Source organism: Nerophis lumbriciformis, linkage group LG30, assembly GCF_033978685.3.
Source record: "Nerophis lumbriciformis linkage group LG30, RoL_Nlum_v2.1, whole genome shotgun sequence".
NCBI classification, from domain to species: Eukaryota; Metazoa; Chordata; class Actinopteri; order Syngnathiformes; family Syngnathidae; genus Nerophis; species Nerophis lumbriciformis.
Window position 1 is genome coordinate 18,181,986 of NC_084577.2, and position 12,841 is coordinate 18,194,826.

The following is a 12,841-nucleotide window of genomic DNA, read 5'->3' on the forward strand; positions in this document are numbered from 1 at the left end:
GCATATCAAAGAGCTACACATATATTATTGGTATGAAAATAAGATGACAAAGATTTTGTTGGATTGATGTATGTGACATTGTACTGTACATGTGTTTGTAAAAATCTGAATTAGGACATTAAAAACATTTTATAAAAATTAATTTCAGATATTTGAGAGATATTTAAAATCCTGGCAAAAACACACTTATTCAATAAAACCAATAAATAACATATTTAATAACATAAACAACATGATAAATAACTCACCTGAAAGATGTGATGTCATCACAGGATGTCACATATGAGGTACGCCCACTTTATTATGGGTCATTGTTTCTGGTCGAAATTATTTCAGTGTCACCCAGAACAATGGATTGACATAAAAAGCGGTCATAATTCTCAAGAAACGAAGTTATGACCATTACAATTGCAAAGGTAAGACAAGACACATAACCATAAACACTAGTGGTAAAATAATAGCTCGAGTAATTACAGTATCTCTAGTACAAAATATGTTTTGCCTCAAAAAATCCTTTATTTAATTGCGATGGTAAAACCGGATGTTACTGATAGCTAGCGTCTAGTTAGCCGCGCTAGCTAAAAGTGCTAACAATATACCTCGTAGCATGAGTGTAAGAGATATACTGACCTTGCTGATGTTCTCAATTCATAGAGTGTAAGATAGCAATGTAATGTTTGTATGAAAATACAGCCAAAGCAATGTGAAATATAACATTTACAAACAAAATGTTACTATCACTAAATCGCGAACATACACTATTTCCGGTTTTAGAGTCAAAATTTAATTTCACAGTAAAAGCAAAAACTACTTCCGGTTTAAGGTCAAAACGTAATTTTAACAGAAAAGTATGCTTTAGTAGGTGTTATGATGATAACAGTTAAGGGACATTGCTATATAAATGCAAGTAAGTCTGATTAATGTTACATTGGGTACATTTGATGCAGCTTCTCAAGTCACAGACAATGAATATATACTGTTTTCGTATGAGAAATAGAAGAGTAATCAAAACCTCTAAAGAAGTGGTTAGCAGTGCCTCATATGAGCCACTTCTGTTTTGTATATTTTTGTTGTTGACAGAAACATCCTAGTGCTTAATTGCACAAAACAAAATAAATATGTTGCACTTGGCTGAGCTCTTTGTCTGACCCATTCCATATTTTGACTTGACTAGATCATTATTAAATATCATATATTTTCTTGTGTATTGCAAACACAAATATGTTGATCCGATTACCTGATCAATCTAAGGAATTTCCAGTAGAATATCTGATTACTGAAATATTCAATTACTGTTTTTTTTTTTTTTTTTACTGTTTTTGCTGGTGAGTTTTATTCGTAGAGGAATGTATAGAATGGATCTTGTGACGATATCCACCAATTATTATAAACATAGCAATATAGTGAGTGTTTCGTTGCCCATGTCATTACCATGGCAACCTACTTTACAAGTCTATAATTAATGAGCAGGCCAGCCGTGCCAGGACGCCTCTCATGTTGTGTTTGTAACACACTTAAACAATATGATTTATTTAAAAAAAACAGTCTTACAAAAAATAAAAAATAAATGGGATTGGACAGGTTAAAATGCATGTCTATCTCTTTCTTTTTCTTGTCTTTTGGATAAAAGAAAGAAAATCTGGAGATACAGTATTCTCTTGCCTACAAGTGGAGTTACATTTCGCCACTTTCCCCTGTGGTAAGTGAATATCCACAAAGTAGGGGCGCTATTTAAAAAAAAAAAGATTTATAATTTTTTATTGTATGCATTTTAGGTCTTTATAAACCCTCCACACACTGTTATTGACCTTTCACGCTCTGATAATGATCTTAAACACTTAGTACACGCTTATGTAATTGTAACAAATAACATTTTATATGGGTACTCACGAGTGATGACGCTGAACAATTAGCTTCAGGACGATGAAGGCAGTGGCGGCGTCACCTGTCTTCTTCCGTGTAGGATTCAAAGTTATGGAGAGTTGTTGGAGTAGTCTTTTTAATAGACACTGTTGCCGTCGTCCTTATACACCAAGGCTATTCAACTGGCGGCCCGGGGGCCAAATCCGGCGCGGGAATGACATCGAGTTGAGTTCAAAACTTGCGAGACAAACATTTTTGTGGAAAATTTCTAAAAACACAGGAGTGCTCCTGTTGTATAGAGGAACTTAGATCACATTGGAAAATCCTTGCATTGATATTTTAATCAATCACAAAACACTGGGGTCCAAAGTTGTAAAATACATAACTGAGGCGTTCTTTAAGGCACCCCTTTAAGTCCTATACATTTTGGCAGTTACCATTTTTTTCCCGTAATGTGATTTATGTAACTAAGGTGTTGCTGTAGCTCGTTTACTTCAGACGCAGACAGTAGTAATTAGTTCGACTTGTTTAATTATACTATTGGTGTTCCTCCAGGTTCCAGTTTAGGTCCTCTCTTTTTCATCATTTGGTCTTTTCAACTGGTGGCCCGCAAGTTCAATTGAACAACTCACATTTTTGCAACAGATTTTGAAAAACACTTAAGTGCTGTCATCAAGATGAGCTTTGACTAGCTTTTTTTACAGAAGGTCTTTTAAAACAGCACAGCGCTCCTGTAACTCTGACAAAATGAATATATCAAAATCAATTGTCTACTGTTGAGGACACTGGTTCTCTAGAATATACAAAATATAAGACTAGTGTTGAAGGGAGAAGTCCGGCCCCCAGGTCCTTAGGTTTCTGGAAGTGTGGCCCCCAAAACAATTGAGTTGATTATCCCTGTTATACCGTACACGTTTCCTCCTTATTCATGTAGCCTTCCAAAGTTTCATTGATCTTGTAATGGCTTCTAGTAGAAAGTAGCTTGTAGCTAAGCTACCATTTTTTGGCAGAGCAATGAGCTGGTTCACCTTTTCTCCGATAGTAAGCAGCTTCTTCTGGGGCTTGGGTTCTGTGCCAGAAGGCTTAAAAGGTGCAGAACATTCCGACGGCATCGTAGGGATTCAATTGAATACAAAATGTTACCTGAAAAGCAGCATAGCAAACACAAGCGTTATAGTCAAACTGGAGGTCAGCTGTAGCAAACAGGAAGCTCGGTGCTACCGTATTTTACGGACTGTCAGCCGCTACTTTTTTCCTACGCTTTGAATCCTGTGGCTTATGAAACGTTCCGGCTAATTTGAGGATTTTTATTTGCTAACAGCCATAATGTTTTTTATTCAACAAATACTTTTCATATTACGCCGACAGAGACACTGAAAAGGTGTGTTATTATTTGTGCTATGGTGCCATCTACTTGACAAGTACAGTCACTGCAGGTGCTGCGGGTAGACAATGTACTTCCTGTTTTGTGCCAGAAGTATTTTCATCCATTGCGTTTCTGCTTGAAAGGATTCTTCATTCATCACTCCCAGCAACGTTAATAAGTTTTACACAATGGCTAAAACAATTCATACTTACTAAACCGTCCCATGTGTGATGTCTGTAGGAGTGTTTTCATCCACATTTGTACGTGCTATCGTAATGTAATCAAGCAAGCCTCATTAGCACTAGCAAATATGCTAGCACGTTTACACGTGTCTTTGTTAGTGTTATCAATTTACAACGGCATTCTCACATTATTAACCGTATCCACTCGGCATCCATTACACCGGTTACTCAAGGGAGGGTCCCCAGATCTGCGATCCCTTCCAGGGTTTCACGTTGTTCCCATTAGGTTGAGTTTTTTCTTGCCCTAATGTGGAATCTGAGCCGAGGATGTCGTTGTGGCTTGTGCAGCCCTTTGAGACTTTTGTGATTAAGGGTTATATAAGTACACTTTGATTGATCGATTGATTAATTCATTTGTAGTTTCAGTTTTGTAATTTCACCAAAACATCGCTGTGGAGTTATTGAGTCTGTTTAGCTGATTGGAGAGCTATCTTCAGCAGCTAGTGGGTCCATGACGATGACCTCTTTTGTTTGATCAGCTGTTTTACTGTCATGTGACAGGCACTCTTTGGAAACATTTATGGTATGTAAATTGACATTTACAAAATCTTTTGTACCGGTAAATATCTGTGGCTTATAGTCCGGTGCAGCTAATATACATACAAATATATATTTATTCTCAAATTTGGTGGGTGCAGCTTAAATTGCTCTATTGCCTGGAAATTGCGGTATTTACAATGTAGTAAGTGAACCTGTGTTCTGACAAAATGAGCTACCCATCAAAATGAGTTACCTAATGCTACTGAGCATGCGCTTCAGCGCTAAACATTTTCTTTGAGTTAAACACCCATTGCAATGAGCTACCTTGTGTAGATAAAGAGTTGACTTTGTCACTGACGTAACAATTGTTTTAACAATTTACAGTACTTGCATAGTGTCTTCTGACCAGTAAGCATGTAAGCGATTACAGCGTGAGGAAGTTCACATTGACACTATAATAGTAGCCTACATTTTCGTTTTCATCACCGTTTAAACAGTAATAGCAATTTCAGTGAAAACTATTTCAGTAAAAACAAAAGTGATACGTAGTGGGAGCATTATTGGATGGCTAAATATGCCTGTCAGAATGTGCTACCTCTATAACATATTACTAACTAGGTAGTAGCCATTCTACATTGGGAGCGTTTTTTGATATTTTAATTGGCGTTTTGGAGCTTAAAGGCCTACTGAAACCCACTACTACCGACCACGCAGTCTGATAGTTTATACATCAATGATGAAATCTTAACATTGCAACACATGCCAATACGGCCGGGTTAGCTTACTAAAGTGCAATTTTAAATTTCGCGCAGAATATCCTGCTGAAAACGTCTCGGTATGATAACGTCAGCGTGTGACGTCACGGATTGTGGAAGACATTTTGGGACAGCATGGTGGCCAGCTATTAAGTCGTCTGTTTTCATCGCAAAATTCCACAGTATTATGGACATCTGTGTTGGTGAATCTTTTGCAATTTGTTCAATGAACAATGGAGACAGCAAAGAAGACCGCTGTAGGTGGGAAGCGGTGTATTGCGGCCGACTTCAGCAACACAAACACAGCCGGTGTTTCATTGTTTACATTCCCGGAAGATGACAGTCAAGCTTTACCATTGGCCTGTGGAGAACTGGGACAACAGAGACCCTTACCAGGAGGACTTTGAGTTGGATACGCAGACGCGGTACCGTGAGTACGCATGCAGCTGCGGCTTCCAAACATTTGATCGCTTGCCCGTACGTGCGTGCCGCTATGTGCATGTCACGTACGTAACTTTGAGGAAATATATGTGCTGTATAAACTTTGGGGAGGTGAACGGTACTTTGGGCTGTGGGATTGAGTGTGTTGTGCAGGTGTTTGAGTTGTATTGGCGGGTTACATGGACGGGAGGGGGGAGGTGTTTGTTATGCGGTATTAATTTGTGGCATATTAAATATAAGCCTGGTTGTGTTGTGGCTAATAGAGTATATATATGTCTTGTGTTTATTTACTGTTTTAGTCATTCCCAGCTGAATATCAGGTCCCACCCGCCTCTCACAGCATCTTCCCTATCTGAATCGCTCCCACTGCCCTCTAGTCCTTCACTCTCACTTTCCTCATCCACAAATCTTTCATCCTCGCTCAAATGAATGGGGAAATCGTCGCTTTCTCGGTCCGAATCGCTCTCGCTGCTGGTGGCCATGATTGTAAACAATGTGCAGATGTGAGGAACTCCACAACCTGTGACGTCACGCTACTCGTCTGCTACTTCCGGTACAGGCAAGGCTTTTTTATCAGCGACCAAAAGTTGCGAACTTTATCGTCGATGTTCTCTACTAAATCCTTTCAGCAAAAATTTGTCAATATCGTGAATTGATCAAGTATGACACATAGAATGGACCTGCTACCCCCGTTTAAATAAGAAAATTGCATTTCAGTAGGCCTTTAAGGTAAAAAAAGTTGACCTAGTAGCATAAACAAATAGACACCGCTAGCGAATCATGCAACTTTTTTCGACGAAGCAGCTCATTTTGACAAAACACTGGCATAGATGAAATGCGTGTTCCTAAAGATGATCCATGTAAATTCTATTTTGCAACTGAAAGGGTAGAACTGGAGTAAACAAATCAAATATAAAAACCCCTAAAAAGGAAAGACACATTTTTACATACATACTTGTCAAGGTCCATTTTATTAGATGATGATCCAAAAATATGAAGTCAACATCAACATCTCTCTTTACAAAAAACTTTTAAATCAAAACATTTTGGGTAAAAAAAAAATATAAAGTCATTTTGTAGAGCCAACCAGAGAGAAAGCGTGACATGACCCAAATCAAATTCATTCATCATCGTAGGGCTTGTAGATAAAACATGACAACATGGACACTATTTACATTCAGTAACACGGTGGTTGACATGAATGGTGAATGCAGTAAATACAATATAGTCATATATTAAGATCTGTTGTTTACAAAATAAAAGATACATACAGAGAAGTCTATGCACAACCTTGGCGTTCAGCTATTAATACACACCATCGTTTTGCACAACGTTGCCCGAGCAAAATAGGGAACATTTTGTTTGGTCAGGTTAGTGTTGACAGGTGCTTTCTTTGGTTGTGGACCAGATTCCAACATGGGGGCCTTTTTACAGCAATGTTCCTGTTTTGAAAAGCTCAGAAACAACAAGACGATGACAGGAATCCTGAGGGGACAGACGTTCTACTTCCTGAAAAATTTTACATCTGTTATGACTGGATTGCACAGAAATGGCGCCACTTTCAGTACCCGCTTCTCCTCTCTGAGGAAGACTACCCTGCACTTTAGCTCATGCATACTGTATATTTGTGGTGCGATTTACGAGACGGAAAATGAAATGGATTCTCTCATTTGAAACATTTCCACCAGAGTAGCACTCGATTCGCAGAGGGAGGGGGGAAAAACGCTCCTCTAATGCACAAGGAGTCAGTAAGATGACCTACAAATGTTTTTTTTTTTATGTTACTACATTATGGAGATCAAGAGGTGGATCTTTCTTACACATTTCAAACCCTCCTGGGAAACAGTGTCTTCTGCAGTGGACCTTTGTCTGTGTGTGTGTGTGTTTTTTTTTCAAATGTAACTTTTTGGGGACATTAGATTTTAATTATTTTCAAAGCCAAACAGGAAATAGAAGTCCTTACGTTTTTGTATGGCGTACAAATATGTTGGATTCATATTTCTTTTAACTCTTATTGTTTTGTCTCAATAAATTTCAGTCCTAAACAAAAATATCAAACGTAATGTTTTTTTTTATTTTTTATTTGACCCTTTTGAAGGCCTTTTGATCAAATTATGTCAGAGTTTTAAATGAGTAAAATAGCTCATGTTTTGCAAATTTATGTGACATAATTATATCAAAAAGCATTAAAAAGTTTAAAGTAAAAAATATATATATTTAAGGCTGAAATTGATTAAAAGATTTGAGTGAAACATTTTTTATCTAAAATGTTTCATGCTTTTTTTAAAAAAAATAAAGGACTTATTTGTCCTATTTGGTTTTGTGGTATTATCAAATAACTGCCAGTGTATTGGACACCTGTGAAATAATTCGACATTAAAATCGAGGCCGATAAATCAATTATTTGAACGATAAATGAAAATTAACTCGATAAAATTGCCGTCATTAATAAATTACCACGTGTGTGTGTTTTCTTCGTTTCTCGCTTTCAAACGGGCTAGGAAAGGGTTCGCTCTAAGCTTCGCTCACAGCACATTTGCGCCTTTATTCAATAGCAAAATTACCCTCTTGTCAGTCATTCACAATCTTTGACTCTGTGGGCAGAGGCGGGACCACTAGCTTACAGACACAGGATGCACAGACAGAGAGTTTCGCTCGAGAAGCACCGCAAGGTAACAAACATTATGAGGAAAAAGATGATCTCAAATCAAATGGTTCCAGTGTGTGAATATTTTGGCTTCAAACAAGTGAGCAAGGACGAACAAGCAAGTATGCCAAATTTGTTGGAAAGTGATGGTAACAAAAAAAGACAACAAAACAAACCACCTGACACATTTTTCCAATTGTGGAAAAACTGCATCTTTGCAACTCAGTGCAATTTTGCTAACAGATTGAGTCTATTTCATTTCTGTTTCAATAGGATACATTAAAAAATAAAGCTTTTTACCTTCTAGTTACAATGGTTTAAAAACTAATGATAACTTCAAAGTTTGTGTTTGAAAGGAGTACTTGCAATATTATACATTATGATTACATTACTTTGGTCTTGAAATAATGCTGACAATATCAATCATCAGCAATAATTTGTGGGACAATATTTGATCCAGTAAGAGGCCTAATAAAAACCCTCTAAGGATAAATCATGTAAAATGGGGTTACACAACTTAAATTATGGCCAAAATACAGCAAACATTTACTGAAAGGAAGAAATAAAAAACAAACGTCTACTGCAGAGGACGCCAGTGAGGAAGTTTATGTTAAGAGCAGTTAAAACAATCACCACTGGAGCAGTTTGTGTGAACAGAAAAAACAGTGTGCTATTACACTGTAGTCGGATATTACACTATTGTTTAGCCACCAGCAAGAGCAGGTCATTGTTCTGGGAATTCACTGCAGGGACGTGTTTGTGTGTGACTGGCAAAAAAACGGACGACGATGAAGACAAGGTCACGTAAACAAAGTTTTTCCTGTAAGTGAGAATGCACACCACTATGTGAAACGTTAGTTTCAATGTAGAACTATGAAAACGAGCCATGCTTTGACCGTTTCTTTGAATCAAAAGTAGTTAACGATCATAGTTTCCGATGGCTCTCGTGTCTTTCAAGCCTTTTGGGGACCACTTGAGACTCTGCAGATCACTTTAAACGGCTAATTTCAAACCAAACTTCTTGGGTGCAGCAGGGAGGTTTATGAGGCGGTCCTGCTGTATCTCTTTCAAAGAAGCCGCCCCGAGCTGGACCGGCTCCCAGCCAGAAGCCATCAAAGCCCCTGGAGAACTGGAACAGGATCTATGCCCCCTCCCGTTTTGTGTTTAGTGAACCTAGCCTGGTAAGCATCAATCCCCGCACCCACCCGCTGTGACCCATGTGCTCGGGCCTTCGTGCCAAACCTCATGACTGGCCCAGCTGGCACCGCCCCAATCAAGTCGATTTGCTATAATCACCTTAGGTCATCGCTATCTATAGGGGGGAGGAAGAATAATCGAGCAAGGTCGACTGCTGGATGCTTTTTACCGCACACTCTACTTGTGTGTGCAAACCTTTAAAGATAGCGAATCAGGTTTCAGTAAGGAAAAGAGACTAGTCTTGTCTCACGCGGTCATTGGCCAGCCCGCCTGGCTCGGATGTCTGCGACCTGACGCAAGTCACGTGTGAGTGTCGGTGTGTTTAAGAGGCGCTGTAGGGAGGGATGGGCAGGGACTTACAGAGAGGTTAATGGTAAATCAGCCAAACCAAAGTCACACACTCACCCACTAGACCCCCAACACCCTCCCACCCTCCCCATCCATTCACCCAAGCCCGTCCCCTTCCACTGCGGTCGTGTCCTTGTCGCTCAGTCCCAGCCGTTGTCCTTGATCATGTGGGCCAGCTCGATGATGAACTTGCCCTCTTTGTACTTCTGACTGCTCTCAAAGGCATGTTCCTGGAGGGTGCGGCAAAGAACAGGAGAGGTGCCAGTTAAAGACAGTGAGCACACAACATTCCCAAGGAGGTCTCCATCTGCAACCTGTGCTATGGGGGATAGTCATATAGTAACAGACAGTCACACCAAAACTCTATCTGGTGTCCCCGTACGCAAATATTTTGGCCCATCTTAAAGGTTACAAGTGTGAACTTTAAAGCAGTTTGCTCCGACAGTGGTCTTTCCTACATGTGTAACTTTTCACACTAATGTATATTAGCGGGGTTTCTCCTACATTTATTTGATAGTGGCGACCTGCCGTGGCAAAATAAAAGCCGCCACACATTAAAAATAAATATATACAGTATATGGTGGTTCTTTGGTCAAAATGTTGCATGGATTATGTTTTACAGATCATCTTCAAGCCGCTTTCTAACAGTCGCTTCAGGATGCGCCGTTTTGTGGGCGGTCGTATTTACGTGGCTCACCTTCGGCAGAGTCTTTTCTCTGTCATCTTTGTTGTACCGGTGTAGCGTGCAAGGACGACAGTGGAAGAAATGCCAAAAGATGGAGCTAGCTGTTTTAATGACATTCAGACTTTACTTAAATCAATAACGGAGCAGCATCTCCTCATCCGTGGCTCACTAGTGCAATAACACACCGGAAATGTGTCCCGTGAAAGACCGTCCGACCGGAACTCTCTAATGACTAAAGTTCCTTGGGTGAATAATGTAAACTCACTACACCGGTATGTTTTAGCGCTTTCATGGCGAGTTTACTGACAGATATAAGTAAGAACTTTACACTATATATTAGAAATGGCAACAGCGGAGGATGAATGTCCCATAACAAGAAGACATTGACTCATGATGCACTGAAGATTTGGCCGCCATAAAAAAAGCTTTGATCACTGAAAAAGCACAGCTGCAACAGGATGTTGTGATGACGTAAGCAATACGCTCTGGAGCAGAGGCTGCATGTTTGGGATGTGGACGTACTTTATTACATCTGAGATATACCAAGATATAGCCGCGATATATACAGGGATGTACAAAATGTGCAAATATTAGGAGGATAGTTGGGTCTTTTAAGGAGAGTAAAAATGCAGCTGGAACAGCAGCGCGAAGCTGTTAGTCACGGACATTGAACGACAGAAGTCGAGTCTCTAAACACGAGTGCAGTCTCCAATGGATTTGTTGTTTGTAAAGTTTATAAAGAAAAAGTCACTAAAAGGATTGGAGAAAACTGTAAAAACTTGAAAAATGCATTGTACAATAACGACATTGCTCGAAAGGTACATTGTACTAAAACAGCAGGAACAATTGAAAAATAGCGCAAAACGATATACGAAAAATATACGTCAACACTAAATATTAATAACACAGATTTGTTTTTAAATGTATGTATACCATTTTTAAGCCATTTGAAAGAACATATATGAATCAATGTTACCATTTGTTGTCTATTACCATTGTTGGTATATTCAGTGTTCCTACATTGTTGATGATACAAATTATTGTTACAGTGTAATAATTATTGTTACCTGTGGTAATGCCACTATGATACAACATCTGTATTATAATCCTTGAACAAAGTAAGAGTGAAACTCATGTGAATAATCACTGAATGGAGAAGTGGGGGTGGGATTAAATAAATTATCTTCTTCCCACTCCCTTTCAGGCAAAACTGGACAATCATGCATTACATACTATACATTACCTTTTGCACTATATTAATTTATATTATTATGTGTTGTCAACTTTGTACTTTTTTATGTCATTGCCTGAAATAAATAAATAAATGAAAAAAAAAAAAAGAAATGAATGTTGATTATGTAAATTATACGATGACGTCATATTGACTACAAAACCACCGCCACTGTTATAATAGCAATCTGGGGCAAACCCTGTATTATGGATGTCCCGATCAACATTTTTTGCCTTTCATCCCAATACGATTGTGAGTCCCGTTCCAATGAATGCTTCCGGCCCGTCAATCATTCTGAGTATTTTAACCAATCGGATTGCGAGGAATTCACAACGCCCTCCTACTACAACCAAGTCGCCATATTGTCCCACAAACAATCAGGCTTGAGGATTGAGACAGACATGTAATTTTGTAGAATTGCCATTAATTCCAGGAAAAAATAGTTCTTAGGTGTGACATACGATATCTGGAGAGGTTGAAATGAGCAAAACGTTCCATTTCCAAAACTGAAGGCAAACTAAGAGAATTGTATTTTGTTCATTTTCAATTGAACGTCAAGGACATCGAAAGTTTGTTCGAAAGTTGTCTCAGTAATTGAAGGAAAATGTATACCCAGTAAATCCCATAGTTACAGCATTACATCCATGAATACAAAGAATTAGACAATTAATTTCCTCTAGTAGTTGTTTTGATTGCTAACGACTCGTATGTGTGTTGCTACAGTCCTAAAGAAAAAACGGATAGTTTTTTTCATTAAAGGTAAACAAAAAGTGGTAGCTCAATGTAAATTAATGGTAAATAGGCTATACTTGTATTGCGCTTTTCTACCTTCAAAGTACTTAAAGCGCTTTGACAATATTTCCACATTCACCCATACATTCACACACTGATGGCGGGAGCTGCCATGCAAGACCCTAACCTCGACTCATCAGGAGCAAGGGTGAAGTGTCTTGCTCAAGGACACAACGTGACGAGATTGGTAGAAGGTGCGGATTGAACCAAGAACCCTCAGGTTGCTGGCACGGCCACTCTCCCAACTGCGCCACGCCGTCCCCCATGTAGTAGTTGTTTGCTTCGTCAAGGACACTTAGGCTTATGCCTACTGAAGAAACATATTTTTATGAATGCTATAGTGGAACGTAACGCTTTTTACGTTACTTTTCTTTATTATTGTGGCTATCTATCAGGGTGATAATGGTTTAGTAACAATGATAGCATGAGGAATCGTCTATTTTTTCCTGCTGTATTTAAAGGTGTAGTCTATGTGGCGGCTTATTTTTCTGCATTGACCATTAGCCTTTTGCATCAACATGCACATTGCAATTTCCGCATTCCGAAACACAAATTTCGTGAACCAATGTTACCCTCTGAAGTTATCGCTGCGAAAAGCGCTTCTGCATTGGGAAGGAAAGATATGCTACTTTTGTCTGAAATCTCATTTCAAGAGTACAGCTTTTGAGTAATATGTGAACATTACTCAAGCCTAATGCCAACTGACTTCGTGGCGAGAGGCGGGTACAGCCTGGACTGGTCCCCAGGGCACAAACAAGCTTTCATGCTTGCAGAATCAAATGCCTTTCACTGTG

At 39.0% G+C, this 12,841-nt stretch overlaps 2 protein-coding genes across 2 annotated transcripts in view; one reads left to right on the forward strand and one right to left on the reverse strand.

Annotated features, from left to right (window-relative positions):
* Positions 1-310: 310 nt before the first annotated feature.
* LOC133572729 (uncharacterized) overlaps positions 311-12,841 on the forward strand; it is a 56,628-nt gene continuing 44,097 nt past the window's right edge. Inside the window, exon 1 of the mRNA XM_061925701.1 lies at positions 311-416. The gene's annotated coding sequence lies outside the window, so the exon portion shown is untranslated. The remainder of the gene's footprint in view (positions 417-12,841) is intronic.
* The window catches only part of LOC133572733 (protein yippee-like 2), a 31,170-nt gene continuing 24,428 nt past the window's right edge, over positions 6,100-12,841 (reverse strand). The window contains exon 5 of the mRNA XM_061925711.1: positions 6,100-9,569. Within this exon, the coding sequence (XP_061781695.1) occupies positions 9,480-9,569 (90 nt within the window). The 3' untranslated portion in view covers positions 6,100-9,479. The remainder of the gene's footprint in view (positions 9,570-12,841) is intronic.